At 32.9% G+C, this 21,775-nt stretch overlaps 1 protein-coding gene across 13 annotated transcripts in view; it reads left to right on the top strand.

Moving 5' to 3' along the window:
• Positions 1 to 21,775, top strand: part of PICALM (phosphatidylinositol binding clathrin assembly protein) — a 94,055-nt gene that overhangs the window by 25,517 nt on the left and 46,763 nt on the right. For all 13 annotated transcript variants that reach the window (XM_074372803.1, XM_010973411.3, XM_010973409.3 and 10 more), the window contains exons 2-7: positions 5,960 to 6,102; positions 7,962 to 8,037; positions 11,116 to 11,218; positions 17,322 to 17,415; positions 20,058 to 20,169; positions 21,403 to 21,509. In XM_074372803.1, coding sequence (XP_074228904.1) covers positions 5,960 to 6,102; positions 7,962 to 8,037; positions 11,116 to 11,218; positions 17,322 to 17,415; positions 20,058 to 20,169; positions 21,403 to 21,509 — 635 coding nt within the window. The remainder of the gene's footprint in view (positions 1 to 5,959; positions 6,103 to 7,961; positions 8,038 to 11,115; positions 11,219 to 17,321; positions 17,416 to 20,057; positions 20,170 to 21,402; positions 21,510 to 21,775) is intronic.

Raw genomic sequence — 21,775 nt, 5'->3', positions numbered from 1 at the left:
TTCTCAAGACTCATCTACCATGGTGAATGATTGAACTTGTGTTCAAAATATTGGCCTATCTGCGCAAGAGTGGCTACCAAATTTCCAGTTATTATACTGTGCAATTCTTGTGCTTATAGCACCTCTTCCTCACATCCTTGAGGAAATAAAGGAACATGTCAATGCTGTCCTTTCTGCCATCGATCATGATAATGTTCCAAAGAATCTGGAATGAATTACGGTACTGGATTGGTATTTACTGTGTGACATGAGTGATGCTTACTGAAATTTGTAAAATTATGGAAATAACAGTGATAGAATTCTTTTACATATTGGTTTTAACTTTTATCTGCCTGTTCATATATAAATTAGTTGCTGAGTAATTTCAAAAGTGTTCAGTTCTTTATCACCTGTATTTGAGCAAATACAGTATATATCAGAAAATATAGTACATCTGTGATTTGAAAAAATGGAATCTTACTCTTATTGTTCTTTAATATGGTTTTGATATAATATACTGTGAGCGTTTTCCTCTCTCAACTTTTTTTTTACCATGTATTTGCTGACCTCATAGTATTTCATTGTCAGACGGCTGTCATTTAATGAACTATTCCTCCATTATTGGACATGTCCACTTATAATGTGACTTAGATATCTTAGCTTCGTGTATTTTTATCAAAGCTACTTGGCTAACTTTGTCATTTCTTTTCAATACTTTGAATGTCCCTTTTGCTCCTCTTTTCAGATTAACTCAATCCTTGTTATTCATACTGAGCATTCTATGTGAGTCTTTCCCTTGTTTTAATTTTAACATCCAATTAAAATGTTGTTTAGATTTATTTCTTGAGGTATAAATTAGTCTGTGAAGACTGTATTTTTGAGTTAATTCTAATGAAAATTATGTAAAGATGTATGATGCTTCTCACAGAGGACCCCACAAACTTTAAAAATTGTAGTAGTTATGTCTTAATTTGGACTGTATTTTGTGACCCCTTACACAAAAAATTTAATTGAGTCAGACAAGATTGTTCATCTCATTTCCTAGATATCTTTTGGTTGAAGTCTGATTTCAGCTTGCATGTTTTCTAAATACTTTCAGATTTTTGCTAAGTGAAAAAAATTGTGCAGATACTTTATAGCAAAAGTTCAGAAACTATTTTCATATCCTCTAGTTACCGTTCCTTGGTGAACAGTTGTTCTTTGTTTGTACTCCTACCCAGGAAAAATTTCAAAGATCTGATCAGTGAAGCAACATTTGATGAACCACTTAATTTGCCTTTCCAATTGAGTGTATCTCCAATTTTCTAGATGATTGAAGAGATCAATCTTAATGTTACTCTAATCCATTCTGAAGACAGTTGCAAAAAGAGTATCTTTCAAAGTGACCGTTTTGAAAGAGACAGTAGTATTTGGCTAAATGATTATGATATATCAGGCTTTGTTTGTTTATGTTTTAAAGACTAATATTCTTCTTAGGCGAATTCATTTATTAGAAAATCTGCGTGAGTGTCAGCATAGTTTTGATATAGCCTAGTCAGTGCCTGTTTAGATGGGAACTTGAGGTGTCTACATTCAGCTAATGGTGCTTGCCACTGGCTGTGTTGCCTGACTTGCTTTGGAGTAAACCCCAAATACTGTAAGTTTCTAAAACTGGTGAACCCTGCCTGGGGAGATCTGTACAGGCTTGTGGTGTGCTCTAAGAATATGGCTATAAGATTAATGAAACCATCTGGTTGCTGGGTACTTCTACATTTTTTGTACTTCGCTGAACTTTTGTTTTCCACTGACTATAAAAGTACTGTTTTACATTTCACTAATTTTTTTTAATCTATTTTTGTTTTAAGTTAGTTAGAAATTTAGGACTTGCATTAAATTGGCTAGTTGGATATTCACTTCCTATATGTTTCCAAGCCTTATCTTTTACAAAAATTTAATTCTGCTAACTAATCTGTTACTTTACTAGTGATCTCCTGTGGCCTTACCTATGGGCAAAGGCCTTACCTGTGTTAATGCAATTAACTTTTACTTTATCTACCTCAGACCTTGTTGGAGATACGTATTAAATAATAAAAGTGAGAGCTTTTTTTGTATAGTAGGAATTGGTTCCTTGCACTGTCTCTGTGGAAAAAGGCTCTTTATTTCTGTAGTAGCCCTATTGTCTTCCTGCCCTTAAATAACTAAAAATCCTCATGGCTTCTCACGTATACCTAAAGCAGAGAACCTATATGCCATATAATAACTACTTTTTTGAGTGTAGGGTTTAGGATTTGTTAATCATGTTAAAAAACATTTTCCAGTTTTATAGTCTAAAGGTAAATAACTAAAAGAATTAAAAGATGCATTTCTACTTTGGAAGCCTTTTGATGGTAAGGGAAGTTTAAAACCAAGTCTGTGCTTTTTAAGAAGTGAAATCTGAATTGAGAGTGAGAAAAGCAGTAGCTATCAAGACTCCCATGATATGCTCAACTTCTGTTTGAAATGATTTGCTTTTGGTTAGTCAGAGGTGGGGAAAACATTTCCCTTCCCAAGTTGTTGGAGCTCAGACTTAGAAGCATTTTCAAATTACTGCTATAGTAGAAACATTGTTCAGAGGAAAAATTACTGCATGGAGAAAATGACTGGGTGCGTTAAAATACTATGGGGAAGTGTGTTCTGTAGAGTTTGTGTAACTATGTGGTATTTTTTCTCCCAGTAATGTTTGTGTATCTTTGATTTTGCATTTGGTCTACTCTGAATTCATGCCTGAACTCTTGTCTCATTTTCCCTGTTACATGTGAAGTGTTACATTTTGGCTTCTGGAGTTTTCCTTTATGTGGTCATTTCTAAAGCTTACTATATAGTTTTCATAGGGTTACAATTTAACCATTATTTGTTAGATTCCCTTTAACTTGAAATTTGAAAGTTTTCACGTCTAACGGGCTCAGGTTTGTTCTTCAACCTTTTGGGAATAGCAGGTTGTGCAAAGAATTGGAAATTGTTGGTTTAGTCTTTGTTAAAAAAACCACCATTTTGGATGCTTTCTAAAAGGTCATGTTAGGACTGTCCATATGCATACTAAAATGAATGTATTCAAAAAATATGAGTGACTACTGTATGCTTTGCACTATTCTAGGGCTTTGGAGATATAGCAGAGAACGTAATAGAGCCCTGCCCACATGGAACTTATATTTTAATTGGGAGAGAAAGACATTAAACAAATTAAAATAAGATAGGTGATGGCAGGTGCTTTGGAAAGAGAGAAAGCAAGAGTAAGGGGTGTAGTAAGAGTTTGAAAGTAGGTGAATGTTGTTAAAGCTACGTTAGTTTTTATAAATATTTAGAGATGTTCATCTGAAAAGATGACCTTTGAGCAAAGATCTATAGGAATTGAGCCAGAAAGTAAGGAAAATGTGGATACGTGGGAGAAGAGTATTCTAGGCAGAAGGAATAGAAACGTTGAGCACATAAAGGTACTTGGCTCGTGGGAGGCATTGCAAAAGAGACGTCAGTGTAACTGAGGCAAAGTGATGCAGAGAGAAGAGCTGATCACAGAGGGAAAATACAGCATAGGTAGACTATATATATTCTAATATATAAAATACTAATTTTTGAAACAATCTATATACTTTTGGCTTCATGTAAGATTAAGCTCTGTCTGACTAATCTAGCAGTGTACTCCGTGATTAAGAGTATGGAAATTACTAACAAAAGTTTTTCCAGATACCTTTAAAAAAATCTCTCAATCTAGTAGAAGAGAATGATTTGGAAGTAAATAGTGCAAGAGTAGAATTATGTGCCAGCTTTAGTGATTGTGTGGAGGGTTTAGAGAATGTTTGGGAGTATGGAATGGGTGAGACCCCAGATTAGGTATCATTGGAAGTGAAGAGGCCAGTCAGTCCAACATTTTCTCAGGGGTACAGTTTTGGGTGGGACAGTTTTTAATTCTGGAATGTTAGTTGTGCATTGCATGACAGTCTCCATCATCCTTGATATTTAAATGCCAGTAAAACCCCTCAGAGCATGGTAATCTCTCTCCCCAATTTCTGAATGCTCCCAGAACTGGTAACCTCTAGTTAAGGAAAAATAGAATCTGAACTCTGACTTTGGCAGTGATAGTGGGATGGAGAGGAGACCGTGGGATTGGTTACTGATTGGCTTTAGGGAATGTATATACACATGCGCAGAGGCAGGAGCACCTTTGGGCAATATTGAGACAAGAAATTTGTGACAGGTTCAATTTTGAAAACAAAAATAAGATTTTGAGGAGTAAAATGACTGTTGATGCCACTGTGAGAAAGCAGCTTATATTTAAGAGTTGAATAGCTTATCAATAGTTTCTGGAGGGATGTAGAAAAATATAGATGTGTAAAGATAAAACCATAAAAGAAAGAAGCTAGGAATATAACTTCTTATAATTAAGTTCAGAACTTGACCACTCTGCTTGAAGTTTTAAAGGATTCAAAATGAGCAGGGCATAGATAGGCCTTGTTCCCAGTAAATTATGCTTTGAGAGACACAGAAAATTTAACTTTGGGAATAAGGCAAGTACAGTATATTCAGTGCCATAGGACAGTAACAAAGTACTATTGAAGAAGTTTCAGAGAAAGCAGAGATCAAATTCTAAAATACTAAAAGTAAAATATCAGAAGCTGAACCATACAGACTAAGTTGAATGTACTATTTAATTTTTGTTGCAAGTAGTCTGAATTGGGAAAGCCGTATGTCATTCTCCTGTTCCGTGGGTAGTCTGACTGTTTTGTGCTTTGTTCTTCAGGCATTGCTGGCCAGGGTAACTGCTTATCTAAAATGCATTTGCTTATCAAATGTTACTTGTGTAGTAATTGGACCTATTATAGAATAAACATTTTTGAAAGATTACAAACAGATAAATGGTCATAGTTACATTGATGTTTCTTACTACCAATCACGGCCAAGCTTGGTCATTTGAATTCATATTTAATTATTAAATACTGAAGTTTAAAAGTAGACAAACTGCTAATAAATCACAAATAACTACTAATTTTTTTCCCTTTATGGTAGTCATAACTAAGGTATTTATAGATTTTGCCTTTTGCATACTTTAAAACAACTCATTTCTTGATTTTCCTCTTCATTAATTCTCAAAATTAGACCATAGTTAGTATTTTCTTAATTGAATTTGCCAGTAATATCTCTGAAGCAGATTGGAGGTGAAACTGAGGTCTATAAAGAATTTTTTTCAGTTTTGGTGATGAAACAATTATATATTAGACTACTTATGGTAATTCTTTCCAATTATTTGTATCTTGAAATATAAAATTAGAACTTACATTGTTTTAACTGTTTTCAGAGTAATAATTGGAGTTCCTGGATCATTTCTTATTTGGAAATTTATTGCAGTGAGAAACTTTCAGTCCATTTTCAGTTTTGTTTTTCAGTGTTACAATCAAATAAAAACAGAGCTAACTCAGTGGAACTGAAGGGAGAAAAGAATGATAATTACTTTATATAAATAGAGAATCCTATCCCCTCATAGACCACATATCGGCTCTATCTTTCTACTAGTGCAAACACAGCATTCTAGGGAGGATATTAATAAAGGTATTTGACTTTCAGCTTATTCGTGCTTCCATATGTATGACTTTTTAAAGTTTTCTTTAAACATAGGGATGAATAATATTAGCATTGTAACTCTGAAAGTTTATGGGTAGTAAGAGAATTGAAAGTTCCACATGGCCCTGAAATAATTCCTTTTGAGATAAACAAAATACTTAAGGGTAAAGGGAGTTTGATTTACTTTTAGTATTATTGATCAGTTGTGTAATACTAATCAGTGCCCTGTTTACTTCTCAGGTAGAAGTACTATTTGAGTTATTTTCCTGAGAGCTCTTTAACAACTTCTTCAAACTATCCATTTGTAGCTCTGTTCTGTTACATCTTTCCCCTGCTATTGTGCAGTTCTAGCACTAATAATAAATGAAAGCCAAAGTAAATTAATCTTTTTTTATTTTTAATATTGCAGACTTAATTCAGTGCACAAATGAGATGAATGTGAACATCCCACAGTTGGCAGACAGTTTATTTGAAAGAACTACCAACAGTAGTTGGGTGGTGGTCTTCAAATCTCTCATTACAACTCATCATTTGATGGTGTATGGAAATGAGGTAAGCAGTATTTTTGGTTAACAAGTATACTGGTGTGTTGACTGATTATTCAGCTTGGTTCTCCCATTGACACTTCTGGAAGGCTATAGTAACCGAGTAAAGGTAAAAAGGGCAAGATGCTTATACAGAAATATAATTGTAGACTCTACACTCTAAGGAAAGATGGCCTGTAAATCAGAAAGCAGAAAGTGGGTCGGAGCACAGAGGACTTCAGTAATGGGATCAAGAAACAAAGATTTAATGCCTGGAGATGAGTTCTATAAGTAGCATCTGATTTTTATGGGCCTTTGTCTATAGACTATATGTTTGTCTATATTCATTTGCTTTTTTATTATAGACCAGTCAGATTTCTGTCTGATCTCATATTGTTGTCTGTAGAAGCTCTTTGCCTGGTTCGAGGCTGTGATATTAAGGACTAAGATGGCATTTTGCTGAGAGAGACTAATTGAAGAATACCTCTTCAGCAGAGAGTTGTGTCTAAAGTCTCTGTTGCCCAGAAGGGTTAAAAATAAGATGCATAAGCTTTTGCAATTTAATGTTTGGAGAGAATCATCTTGTTTTCCATGATAGCCTTAGCAACTTATTTTTTAGTTCTTAAGTGATTTTCCCAGGCTAGTATAAATATTTGTAAAATTGTGTCAGAAGAAATATTTTGAATTGTGTTAAAGAAAATTTGAATGGAACTAGATAAATCTAGTATATTGCTATGAGCCTTAGAAAAATGCAGAACTCTAGTTGCTGGGAGACAGCTCCCATAGAGATGTGGAGGGACTTTATTCATTGGTATCAGACTACTGAGCATAGTGATTTTCCTGACATCCATCATTTTACTCATTATTTTGGGTTTTTCAGTCATGAGACTCTGATGTCATCTTTGACAGATACCAAATATAGCATCATTAAAGTTCAAAATTAAAGCAGAAACTTACCCACAATTCTTACATTGCATCAGATCTATTTGCACTTTTTGTTGTTCCCTTCTGGTCCTGTCCAGAAGAGTTTTTTGTAGCTATAATCGTAATTAGATAAAATATTATTTTTAACCTTTTTATATATCACACCATAATAAGCATCTCCATGTTCTATGTTCTTTGTATTTATCATCTTTAGTCACTACACAATTGATCATACATTCTGTAATTTTAACTTGCCCTTGCTGGAGATTTAGTTTTTATTATTCACTGTTATAGCACCATAGCAAAAGATCTTATTTGTAGTCTTTAAGTTTTAAAAGTTATTTCCAGATGTTACTTGAAATACGATTACTTAGGTAACAGATGTGACCATCTTTAGGACATATGTTACTCAGTTGCTTTCTAATTCATTATAAGCAGTGTACAGAGTCAGCAAAAATATTCGGGTATACTGACTTCAGTGTAACTTGAAACATTTTGATCTTAACTAGGATAATAGTTTCTATTTTTATCAGGAATGTGTTTACCTAAGATCATGATCATTTATTCAAAAGAATTACTCATTGATACCTATTATTTTATTTTACTTTTAATACAGTACAATACAGTAAAGCTGCCACCTGAATGTGATTAGCTGTAGCTATAATATGGCTGCAGTAAAGCCAGAATTACTGGTTCCAGTTTAAAAGTGCCTGTTTCCTTTTACTTTATCATTAATGCCATAGCTGTGGGCATTAGGCTTTAATAAATTACTGCATGCTAGTGAAAAATGTTATGTTTTTAGGTTTGGTAACTAATAGGAGGACTAAGGATGAGAAATTTAAACTAGGTAAGATTAATGAAATGTGTTAACCACCATTTTCTCCCCTAATTTTCAAATTAGAGTTTCTTAGATGTCAGTACTTACATTTGACATAATTATTTGTTGTTTTTTTTTCCCCTCAGCGTTTTATTCAGTATTTGGCTTCAAGAAACACATTGTTTAACTTAAGCAATTTTTTGGATAAAAGTGGATTGCAAGGTAAAGACAACTTACTCATTATAGAAAATCGAGTGACCCCATTTGACAATTACTGCAGAGTTGAACTCTGTCCTTGAGAACGTGTGCTATGGAGGAACATCATGTTTTAGTGAAAGTTACAGGAAAGGAAAAACTGTCTTTTAATGTGAATATTAAGATTGACTTCACTACTTGATACCCAAAGCTCTTTGAGAAAGCAGTATAGGGTAGTTTGAGAGTGGATTCTGGAACTGGACTGCCTAGATTTGAATCCCATCTCTACCACTTAACAGCTACATAAACTTGAGCAAGTTACTTCACCTCTCTGCATCTGTAAAATCAGGAATAATGATAGTACCCATCCTATAGGAGTATCATGAGGCTTAACCTAGTTAATAAATGTATAGTGCTTAGAATGGTACCTGACACAGGAAACACAATGTAAGTATCTGCTTTCATTTATATTGTTGTTGTTGTTTTATACTTTATTCCAAGAAATGCAGTTGGGAATATCATACATTTTAGTAGCAAAGGTAAGTATAAAATGTGTTATTCAGATGAATTGCTCATTGATACTCACCTACTTTTTTATTTTACTTTTAATCCAGTAACTTTAAATTGCTGTCATCTGGTATTGTAGCCCTCTATGTACTTTCTGTCTTAATGGGATTTGTTATACTTAGTTCCAGAACTAGACTGATAGCATTATAGAACTCTAGGAAGAGCCTCATAAAGGACATGCCAAAGGACTTGTGAATATTCAACAGAAAGGTTTAATCTGGGAAATATCTTTAGAGAAGGTGGGATTTGTGTTGCGCTTTAAAAGATGGATGGAGGAGGGCATGAGTTGGCTTCCGCAAAGGTACACAGATGTACATGGTTGTGAAAGAACAGGGATATTTAAGATTTATACAGAAAATGAGTATGAATAGAATGTATGATGATGGAGAACATGTAGTGGCAGATAACCCTCAAGAAGCTGGGGCCAAAATCATGCAAGAAGATTTTGATAGACTTGAGATTTTATAATGCAGTGAGAAACCATCAGAGTTTTTGAGTTGAGGGGGGAAAGGGGAAGGAGTGTATGTGATAAAGAAAGCACCATAGCTCAGTCCAGGCTGAATTAGATTATGAGGGACTGAATTGTGGCTTTTGTAGAGATAAAATCATTGGAATTTAGTGACTAGCTTTGTTTGTGTTTAGGGACTGTCCAGTTCAATACTGGTTTACTTTTGGCAAATGGAAGTATTAATTAGAATGAATTGAATACCTAGCCTTCCAGAGATTATATAAGGTCAATAATGTATACATAGCACCAAGTGTTACAAGATTGATTCTACTTTAATAAGCGATATAATACTCTAAGGAGTTAAGAAAAAAAATTAAGCAACGGAATCCCTTTTTCAAATAAAATCTTAAATAGAAGTTAGATATATGTAACAGATGAAACTGGAGCTGCTCTGTTTTCCAGGACATGGAATAAACTCTGCCTCCTCATCTTTTTATTTCTGCTTTCCCCCTTATTCAGTTCATTTGAACTTTAAGAGTCTATGGCGAACGATGTGCAGACCACTACTCTAGAGCAGAATATATGCATATGTCCAAGTGGGTTTTTGTGTCTTATTAGCTACTGATTTTCCACTTTCTTAATATGGAAATTAAGCACTTCTAGTGATAAGGTTTTAAGGCATTCATTCCTTTTAGGTAGAGAACAGCTTTTAGACCTTTTATTTAAAGCTTATATTCTAAAGAGATTATAAAGATATAACTGAAATGATAATTAAAAGCATATAATTCAGCGATGTTTTTGAAAAGTAATTTTGATTATTAATGTGTTTTGTTTGCATGGATTCTGGTGTATTTTATTAAATATATGCTGGGTGTTACACTAGGTTTATATAATATAAATAAACTTCTAGTCTAGTGAGTGAGATAGGCACTGTGTACATCTAATAGCTATGAGTTGTACTTGGAGTTAAGAATAATATGGGAATGCAGAGAGTTCAGGGAAGGTTTCAGAGACTGAGCCTTGAAAGATAAGCTATTTTTTCCTGCATTAGTGAGGATGGAGTGGAGTGGATTAGAAGGAACAATGTGAACTAAAGACCTGAAGAATGTATGTAATACCTTATAAAAAACGCTAGCAGCTACAAGACTATCTGAGGGCAGTCATTTTTTTTTTCCGTATTGTTCACTGATTTTTCTCCAGTGGCAAATTAGTAGCCATTCAAGAAATATTTACTGATAAATGAGTTGGTGATTATGTTAAATCTAGTCACTTTGCTTTTTTGTTGTTGTTGTTGTTTTGGTATTCTTTTTAAAGTAGCAGAGACCATCAACTAAAGTTAAATTTGTTAGATGAAAATGAGCTAAAATAGAATGGACCTGCTTTTTCAATGAAGAGCAAAAATTTATAGACTTCCTGAGCCAGGCAATAGCTAAAACACAAGGGTTTTTTGTTTGTTTGTTTAATGATATTGATTAGATTTTTTATTGCTGAAGTTTTCCAAATGTCATTATTGTGTTGAAACAATATCTTTGATTTAGGTATTCATTAAGAAAGCTTTGTTGAAAACATTTATATACATTTTTTTGTTATGCCTTAAACTTGCATATTGTCATTTCTTTTGTTGTACTATGCAGTAATTTACTGCTTATAAGGTATAAGGCCTACATAAATTATTGTTGTTCTAAATAATAATGCAGCTAAAGATTCATAAATATGAAAATTATTAAATTACTTAATGTTTTGAGGAGTGATGTTGTGGTTCCATAGGATATTAAATTTGAGTTATAAGGTTGTCAAGTAGTGTAAGAAAACATGCTTTTCCAGTTCTTGTTAAAAGATAGGAATGTTGATCAGAAGTAAAACAGAATTATTATTTTAGTGAAATTCTAAGGGGGAAGGTTTTTCTAAGCTGCATGTGACATTTACTTGACTTTAAAAATGTGAGGTAATAGAGATTTTAATGTCACTTAATTTACATCACTAAACTGAGAGTGGGATATCAAGACTTTATGGCCATTGGATAAAATGAGTTTTCTAAGCAAATTGGGATGTTAATAATTTTTGCAATACTTCTGTTTCTTTTCTTACAGGTTATGACATGTCTACATTTATTAGGCGGTATAGTAGATATCTAAATGAAAAAGCAGTTTCATACAGACAAGTTGCATTTGATTTCACAAAAGTGAAGAGAGGGTGAGTTGAGCTTTTTTTTTGACATCTAATGGGTTTGAATATTTTAAAATGTAAACCATAGGAATTATTGATTATGAATTATAGAATTTTAGGCCAGTTTTAAAAGGTGAACTTTTTTCTTTGAAGAAGTACATCAGATACTTTTTGCACTTGGATTTTCAGAATTCTTTTAAATTTTATAACAGCTTTATTGAGATAATTCACACAATATAAAGTTCACCCTTTTAAAGTGGACAATTAAGGGGTTTTTAACATACTTAACAAATTGTACATCATGTCTGCTATCTAATCCCAAAACATTTCAATGCTTTCCATTTTCCTTTTCCTCTAGACCCTGGAAACCACAAATCTACTTTCTATCTCTATGGATTTGCCTATTCTGGCTGTTTCATATAAATGGAATGATACAATATGTGGCCTTTTGTATCTGGCTTCTTTCATTTAGCTTTATGTATGCAAGTTGTAGCATCCTTGTAGCATATATCAGTACTTCATTCCTTTTATGACTGAATAATATTCTGTTGTATGGATTATACTGTTTTGTTCATCAGCTGATAGACATTTGAATAGTTTCTACTTTTTGGCTCTTAGAAATAATGTTGCTGTGAGCATTAGTATACAAGTTTTTGTGTAGATTATCTTTTCAGTCCTCTTGGATATGTGTCTAGGACTGGAATTGCTAGGTCATATGGTAGCTCTTATGTTTAGCCTTCTGAGGAACAGCCAAACCATTTTTTAAAGTAGTTGAATGATTTTACATTCCCACCAGCAGTGTATGCAGGTTCCAGTTTCTCCACGTTCTTGTCAATACTTGTTATTTTCTGTCTTTTTGATTATAGCCATCCTAGTCGGTGTGAAGTGGTATATCATTGTGATTTTGGTTTGCATTTTCCTGATGGCTAATACTGAGTGTCATTTTATTTGCTTATTGGCTATTTGTATATCTTCTTTGGAAAAATGTTCAGATCCTTTGCTCGTTTTTTAAATTGGGTTATTTCTTTTTCTTGTTGAGTTGTAAGTTTTTTAAATACATTCTGGACATATACATAGCTTAAAAATATTTTCTCCCTTTCTGTGGCTTGTCTTCACTTTCTTGATGCTATCCTTTGAAAAACAAGTTTTGAATTTTGATGGAGTCCAATTTATCTGTTTTTTTTCTTTGGCTGCTTGTACTTTTGGCATCATGTCTAAGAAAACATTGCTTAATCCAAGGTCACAAAGGTTTACTCCTTCACTTTTTCGAACTTTTGTAGTTTTAGCTTTTACATTTAGGTTTTTGATCCATTTTGAATTAATATTTGTATATGGTATGAGGTGTGGATGCAAATACATTCTTTTGTATGTGGATATTCTGTTATCCCAGCTTGACCATAAGTGTAAAGGTTAATTTCTGGACTCTGAATTCTATTCTCTTGATCTATGTCTGTCCTAATTCCAGTACTACACTGTCTTGATTACTGTTGCTTGGTAGGAAGTTTTGAAATTGAGAAGTGTGAGTTCTCTGGCTCTCTTATTTTTCAAGATTGTTTTTACTGTTCTGTGTCTCTTGCATTTCCATATGAATTTTAGGATCATCTTATCAGTTTTTGCAGTGATGACAGCTGGATTTTGATAGTGAGTGCGTTGAATATATAGATCAAATTGGGGAGTGTTGCTGTCTTTAACACATTTTTTCCAATCCATAAATATGAGATGTCCTTCTGTGTCTTTCTTTTCATGCTGTTTTGTATTTATAAAAGGTTTTTTTAAATATTGGATGCAGAGGATGAATTTATTTCTTGCTGTACCCTGAATCACAGTCTTTTGGCACGAGAAGTAATCACATGAATAATATAATCAGTGCTTATATACCTGATAAGGCTAGTATAGAATACAAGTTTTTCTTAGGCTACATGAATGAGTCCCCAGGAAAAAGCCACTGAAGACATTCTTAAGGAGCATTGATGACCCTTGTAGCTATGGAGGCCTCCCCTAAGAGGAACCTTGGCTTCTTCAGAAATAACTTTAGTGAATGCCTTTCTGAGTTTCGCTGCTGCTCAAAGATCTAAGCAATTAATATGTTTCTTTATTCTCTTAAAATGTTAGATTACTAGACTGAAGTGGAAAGTGTAATATAAATGTAAAAGTAACCTCTCAGTTACACAAGAAACTTTAAAGCTGAACTTAAATGTTCTATGTCACGTAATCAGGAGGTGATTAGTTTGGAACTTAACAAAACTAAATTTCACAGATTTTGTTTCATATATTTAGGTACTTTGTAGATAATTATGGTAGAGGTGCTTATCCTAGAAGTCTGATCCTTAACCCCAGTATTCTGTCCAGTAAACTATTTTCCAGCTGGGCTTATGTTAGTACTTCACTATAAAGTGTGTTTGTTTAAATCTGACCAAGATATATGTAGATTTCAGATTAATAGATTTTTTTAAATAGCAACTTTTTTTTCTAATCTGAAAAGGCAGTTTTGAGATTGAAGAGAGTTGCTGCATTTCTGTATTTATTAGAGCAAACTTTCATTATTTGAATGAGAATAGCCCTTGATTATACACAATATAATTAGTATTATCTAAAGGAAATTACTCTTACTTAATTCTAAGGAAAAAGAAAGTGAATCAAAGAGGACCTATGATTGAATGGAATTTCTTTAGAATTATGTTCTAGATATACATTTGATTTATTCCCATTTTTCATCTTAGAAAAAAAGTAATGCATTAGCTGTTCTTTTATATATCGTTGCATTCTTAAGTGAAGTTTCCTGTAGAATAAATTCTTAGAATTGACAAGTCAGAGGAAATATACAGATTTAACACTTTAATAGAAAACACCAAATTGCCCGGTGTAAAAGTTGTACAAATTCTTGAGTTAAATACAATTATAAATACCTCTTTCACTGCATTCTTCCATCATCGTGAAAATGTTATCTCTTAGGTGTTCATTTTATATTGATTGATTATTAAATGGTGATGTTAAGCCTTTTTCTCTCTTTTTTAAAATGCCGTTTGTGTTTTCTTAATTGCTTTTTAATGTTCTTTACCAGAGTCCAGAAATAATGCATGTGCTAATATGCATTACCCACGTCTCTATTGGGATTTTAAAAAATTCTTTTCTGTTGTGTTAGGGACTCACAGGCCGTTTAATGAGTTAAATCTAGGTTTGATTTGTAGCTTCACTCCAGTTAAGTGAGGGATTTTAGTAGAATACTTCAGCCAACTTGCTAGCTTTTAAAAATAATTTTATTTTGAAGTAATTTCACTTTCTGAAAGGCTTTAAGAGTAATATATATAACTCCTATACACTTTACTCAGATTCACCAGTTTTAACATTGTGTCACATTTGCTTAATTTTTCTGTGTGTATGTGTGTTTGTGTACTTTTTTGTGGATCTATTTGAGAGTGGATTTAGTACCTCATGCTTTTTTACAGTTTATAGCTCTTAATACTTGAGTGCCTATTTCCTAAGAACAAGTATCTTTTATTACATATCCATCAGTTTGCTGGAACTTTTTCCACATCATGGCACACAACCTTTTATTTTTTTACAGGACAGTGGATTACATGGAGAAGACTGCTTGAGGCTTGAAGGTTTAGGGATTAATATCTTGGTATACATATAACCCATTTGTTCAGTAGTAGTATGCTGTGGCACAGTTAGGAAGCCTTAACTTAAGCTCCAAGTTTTCCATCTGTAGTTTTTCATCTGTAGCGTGGTGATGTTAATAGCACTTATCTGTTAGGATTGTTGTGACAATTAAATGATATACTGTATGTAATGCATATTAGCACATGGCAAACTAACAAATAAGCTTTTGGATTTGGGGGGAAATTGTCATAAGGATTACACATATCCCACCCCACCCCCTTTTTAGCATTATTAAAACTTAAAAAAATCTTAAGTGATCAAAATTGTTATCTTCTTTTTTATGGCTATTTTCTTTAAGCAAACTCGGAGTGGATTTTTCTACCCCAAATGATTAATTATCTATTCATGTTTTTATTGGATATTTTTATAGACTCAATACTTCATATTTATATCTATGGTTCATTTAGAATATATCTTGGTATAAAAAATGAGGTGAAGTCTAACTATAATTTTTAATAGAAATATACAGTATTAAAAATCAAAATGGGTTATTACTCAGTATTATTAAATGACTTTTCACTTATATATATACTTACTTCCTTTATAAAGCCCAGCTGCATGTGTATAGACGTGGAGGAGGTAAATGTACGTTCACCCAGGATTGTGAATTTGCCAAGTGACTGTAAGGGAAAGAGAAGTGCAAAAGAGTTAAGGGTATTAGCAATTATAATAGTGATCTGTAGAATTATAAGCTAGATGAAAGAAGGAAAAATGAAAAGGGATCAATGTAGGTAGTTGTGGGATTGATACAATGAAGTTTATAATAAAGTCAAATAGTTTTTGCTATGAGGATACTTGACCAAGGCAGCTGGAAAGTTAAAAGGTTATTGTCGTAAGGTGAGGTGTCTGAATTTTGTCTTTTTCTCTTGGTGGAGGGAAGGGGTGGGGTGGGGATAATGTGGTTTCTTGAGGGGCAGTAAGGTCAGGATCTGACTATGGGAATAGGGGCTGTGGTTAAGGGACTTTGAGATCAAGATGTTGGATTGATTGTGGATGTAAGTTGTTGAAGTTAACCAAGAAAAACTGAGCCAGTATTCAAGTCTTCTGTGATGGAGAGGAAGTGACCCGGAAGTCAAAAAGTTATTCAGCAAGGAGAGGGAGGGAGGACTAATAGGGGGCTAATGGTGACTGATGAAATGAGAGTGTGATGTGTATGAGAATAAAGAAGGAATTACAAAGAGGGAGTGGTGTCCTTATCCCAAACTCCAGCAGCTGGTACCAGTCAATGTAATTTAGTACTTGAGAAGATACAGGCATCATTTAAGAGTTAACACATCTTATTTGGGAGAGTCATTGGAGTCAAGCTGGTCAGTAGTTGCCTACCTAAGGCAGTCCAGTGTTTGTTCTTTAAACTCTTGTCCTGCAAAGCACTGTTTTTACTATTCATAGCTTAATTGTTTTTATGGTATCTGGGGTTGTGGTTGAAGGGGTAGTAGCTTAGGGTAGAGCAGCTCTTTATAAGTATGGGTCATTTGTAAGTTAGGGAAAGCCTATAAATTTTTTGAAAGGGCCTTGTTACTCTGCCAAAAGGTTATGAAAAGCACTGTTTTGGAGTCTCATACACTTGGGTTTACATCCTGACCCAAAAACCAGTTTCCCGACTTTTGATAGTCTTATAACCTCACTAAACCTGAAATTTCCTTGTCTATAAAATGGAACAAGATTATTTGCAGGAGTTCGTGAAGATTTGAAAAACATACATCAAGCCCTTAGTATGGAGCCTGATGTGTAATAAACAGTTAGTTGTGTGCCTTCACGCCAGTACCTCTTATCTAGTGTTCCTGCTGTCAGTTTTGTAAAATTCTAGTTTATTTGGTAATGCTAATATTTCTTTATCTTTAGAAATATCTACAGAAATATTTAAAGAAATCTTTTTGGAAAAATTTATCAGAATATTCTATTAAAAATCATTCCTCTTTAAGTATCAATTATTTTAATAGCCAGATTATAATGTCTTGGTAAAAATGTCCCTTATTTTGTAATAAAATTATTTTGGTTTGAGTCATAAATAAAATACCTTAAATAAAGCAGTGCTCACCAAGTCTTGTGTTCAACTGCAGGCTCCATTGTGTCCTGTTTAGTGATTTGAGGCAAATGATTTTTTAAAATTTATAATTAAAAAAATCTATAAAACTGCCCTTTATGCAAATGAGTGACGTTGAGGATCAGATGATTTCCTCATGTAGAAAATGCATTGTGAACCTGGCTGCGTAATATAAGCTTTTATTTTTGTGTCTCATGTTTTGCATCTTCTTTTTAGTTTTAAATGAGCCCTTTGATGTTAGACATATGGTGTTTCCTTTTTTTGTTTTTTCTGTATGGTTTCTGCTTGAGGTTTCACGTTCAATAATGACTTAAAAACATGTGATGTTTCATAGCAACTTGTTCTGTTTAAATAGAGAACCAGATGGGAGTTCGAAATGTAGATTTAATAACAAACTCAAGTGTTTTCATTTTTTTTAAATAGGGCTGATGGAGTTATGAGAACAATGAACACAGAAAAACTCCTAAAAACTGTACCAATTATTCAAAATCAGATGGATGCCCTTCTTGATTTTAATGTAAGTTGATTGTATAAATGCTTTTATAATTTTAGATTTAAAAAATTGTATCATTTTAATTGCTCAGAGTTTTTATTCTCAAATTATCATAGAGTAATTTTTTCACAGTAATATCCTCTTTGGCTAAGGATTTTCTGTAAATATGGTCTCAAATCAGATTATTGCCCATTTTTATAATTGTTTTGGATTTACTCTAATTTTTTTGGTGGTACGTCTCTAGTCCCAGAAATATAGCATATACAAGCTGAAGAAAGCAATGGAGAGATGAAAGAATTGATCTGACAATCTACTTTCTTTTGCTAATTTTTTTACATGTTAAAATTATATAAAGATTTTCTTTATGACCACCTCACTTAGTATTTCACTTTTTGTCTGCTTTGTAGGACTCAAGCATGACAGTTATTAAGAAATAAAGGGAAGTTCAAATACACTTGGAACAGCCTGTTATGTAGCTATTGCCCGAGGACTTTATGTTCCCCAGAATTTTTGTTTTAATGACCATTACTTGAACCAAGTTGCCAGCTGTATTATTTGTAGTATGTTAGGTGTTAGCATTTTTGTCTTTTCTCTTTTGGTGCATCTATCTTAAGACATTTTATTTTAGAGCTTGTAAGTGCAAGTTTGTGAATGGAACGGTGACACTTATGATAAAATTGATTTTCCTTTAATATATGCTATTAATTGGAAGTCTTTAAGCTTCTTGAGGGAAGGGACCAGGTCTGTTTTTTCCCTGCTGTGTCCCCATTGTCAGTAGTTTGTGGTACATAGATGGTGTCCAGTAAACATTCAATGAATGAATCCTGTAGGTTCTTTATAGACTAGAACAGGTTCTCAAACTATGACCTGCTGTCTATTTTTATATGGCTTGTGAGCTAAGAACGAATTTTACATTTTTAAATGGTTGCAAATAATAAAATATTTTTGACAGGTGAAAATTATATGAAATTTATTTTTCACGGTCCACAGTAGTGTTTTTAGAACACAGTCAGGCTCATTGGTTTACATATTGTCTGCCTGCTGTTTTGAGGTAATAAGAGGGTTGAGTAGTTGTGACAGAGACCATATGACCTGTGCAGTTGGATATACAGTGAGGCCCTTTTCAGAAAAGTTTGCTGACCTTTAGTCTAGAAGACTCGGGATTGATGTAACCACTGAGCTTTATTTTGGTCTTTATAGAGAGAGGACCCAACCACGAAATTTTTTTTTCTCTTAGTATATTGTGGGTTCCTTTATAAATTTTCATATTCTTTTCAGTATCTATTATACTTCATTGTATATAACAATTTATCTGATCCTCCTGTTGATAAATATTTAGAGTATTTTAGGTTTTTAATCCAGAAAATAAATGGGGGAAAAAAGCAGAGGAGGGGGGCACTAAACACTCCGTGTGTGTGTCAGATAGTGTGTGTATCTACACATTTATAAACTCGTTTCTATAGGGTTAATGCCTAGAAAAAGAATTTGGTGGTTCAAAGGACATACATGTAAATTTTTAATAAATATTGCGAACTTAACACTCCAAAAGGGATGGGCCAGTCACTTGTCAATGGTGCTTGTTTTTATTCATCCTTATCAGTACAGAATAATACCTTGGTTTTGATTATCTTGATAACTCCTAGTCTGCTCAAGAAAGGATAGTTCAGTAATTTAATTTGATTATTATATTTTAATTTACTTGATCAGTGAAGTTGAACTTCTTTCACATGTTATTAGCCAGTTGTACTTTTTATTTAGTTAATTGTTTGTCATTTGCTTTTAATTAGGATTCTCTCTGTAATGGAAATCAATCTTGTCAGATATTTTGCAAATACTTACCTATTTGCTGCTTACCATTCAGCTTTATGCTTACATTTTTCTGTATCTAACTAGTTAATTATCATGCACTTAGATATCTAAAAAGGAACTTAAGATTAACTCTGTTTATTACCCTTTTGATTCATTCCTTGAGATAAAACTAAAGTTATTTCTAGTATTCTTGGTAGACAAATGCATGCTATTTTTTTGTTAAAACATAATTCAGTGTTAATAATGAATATTGATCATTTATGTATAAAGTACTGTACTGGGCTCTCTATACTCAATATATCATTTAGTTCTCCCAGTAACCATATGAGGTAGAAATATTATCATCATAACTGTTTTGAAGGTGAGCTTGTTTATAATACTGGAAAAAGCTGTATTTTTAAAAAGTATTTTCTGCCTAGCTTAATTCAGTGCTTTGGTAATTGTAGTAGCCATTTAATACTTTTTGATTTAAGAATATTCAGTGGATGCTTTGTGACTCAAAGTGAACTCCTACCTAGAAAGGGGCTTTATTTTGCATTAAGAAGTATTTAATGTTGAAGTGAACTTATAACTGAAAGACTTGAGATGTAGCCTAAGATTGTTAGGAGTTAAAGGGTACTTTTGTTCTCAGTGACTTGTTTCTGAACTAAATTGAAGGATTGTGTGTGTGGGTTTTAAATAAATCTAACTCTCTGATCAAGATTTTTACGCTATTTGGCTGGAGCTCTGATTGTTAGAGATAAATGTCTTTTTCTCTCAATCACCTAAATAATTGAATTACATTGTATTTTAGTTCGAAGGCAGTTATTGTCATTTTAAAACAAAAGATTAGCTAATTTTTCTATTTTTTTTTCCAGGTTAATAGCAACGAACTTACAAATGGGGTAATAAATGCTGCCTTCATGCTCCTGTTCAAGGATGCCATTAGACTGTTTGCAGCATACAATGAAGGAATTATTAACCTGTTGGGTAAATCTTTCTATAGTTTAATAACATTTTATTTCCTGTCTTGTGTCATATAGATAAATAATGTCTTCATTGTCACTTAAAGCTGCCTAAAAATTCATTGAGACAATTTGGAGAAAAGAATCCTATATCTGATTACACATGCTAAGTGATGAAATACATACTTATAACGTGTTCAGCTAGATGAATTTTGTATTTTTTAGCTATATCTGTTTTTTTTCTGTCAGTTTTATTTTAGACATAAAAAAATTTCTTAAAAATTAAGTTGGAATTTTCTGTCTCAGGAGTATCTTATTTCCTCACAGTTTACTCCAAAATGAACTTAAACTGTAAAATTGGTATTTTTTTCTAAACTTAATTTTAAAATTAATAATTATTTTAAAATGATTAAACATGTTTTTAAGGATGCTTTTTACTTTTGATATGTTTTAGGAATGTGTGGTGCTTTACTGTGTATTTGGTATATATGGAACGCAGTTAATTTTGCCTAGAAATGCTAATTTTTTTTCAGTGGGATTTGAATGGAGTAGACAAGTAACAGTCTACAAGGAGTGCCAAAATATCAAGTGTCAGATGTCAAATGTGTTTACTCCAGTGAACTTGTTCTCCCTCCTCAGTACTTTTTTTTTTAATTTTAGGATTTGTTTAAATTTGTTTTTTATGGACTAGGGCGACATGAACTTATTCAGGGATGCTTTAACCCACGGAGATAGGGAAATTGGGTTTGTTTTGTTCACAAGTGAAAAATGGAAGATTTTCTTTTCTACAAAGCTTTGGAAGACAGAGTCTTCTACCCTGTGATTGGTGTAAACTAAACTCCTTACTGCTGTTAATATATTAAGTTAAATTAGCTTTCCAAGTGACATTTGGACATGAGAAAGTGGGCATCTTTATTTATATATCATTAGTGAGGATATTTGGGAATAAAAGTTAGCACTGTTTTAAATGGAGTAAAATGTGATCCCTATTTACATGCAAATATATGAGGAAAGAAATATTGTAGAATGAACTAGTAATATGAGTAAAGTCATAATTTCTTAGTTTCTAATAAAATAGCATCTCTTTTAATTTGCTTGAAGTATCTAAGCTAATTTAACACTGATATTTTTTCTGTAGGGGGAAAGCGTTCTCTAAGACATCTGTATAATCTCTTTGGAGCTATTAACTTAATCTTGTTCCTTTTTGAGTGTTATATTTTGATGTGAATAAAAGTGTTTTTACACCTACTTTTGGCAGAAAAATATTTCGATATGAAAAAGAACCAGTGCAAAGAAGGTCTTGACATCTATAAGAAGTTCCTGACTAGGATGACAAGAATCTCAGAGTTTCTCAAAGTTGCAGAGGTAAACTATCTTTAAATCACTATATGCCCTAACTTGCTCTTCTGTCTTTAAGTGTGGATTTCAGAGAAATCAGTCTATATCCAAGTGAAAGAAGTATCTTAAAATATAGTAAGGTATATATTTAATTATATCACTGTGCTATATTGAATTTTATGCTGTGATGTGAATATGATATAATAGTGAGTAGAAAAATGCCCTGTGTATTTAATTCAGTATTGAATACTGAAAGATTATCTGTTTTTAAATTATTTATTTCTCTATAAAAT

Source organism: Camelus bactrianus, chromosome 10 (assembly GCF_048773025.1).
Source record: "Camelus bactrianus isolate YW-2024 breed Bactrian camel chromosome 10, ASM4877302v1, whole genome shotgun sequence".
NCBI lineage: Eukaryota > Metazoa > Chordata > Mammalia > Artiodactyla > Camelidae > Camelus > Camelus bactrianus.
This window is presented reverse-complemented; position numbering and strand designations above follow the sequence as displayed.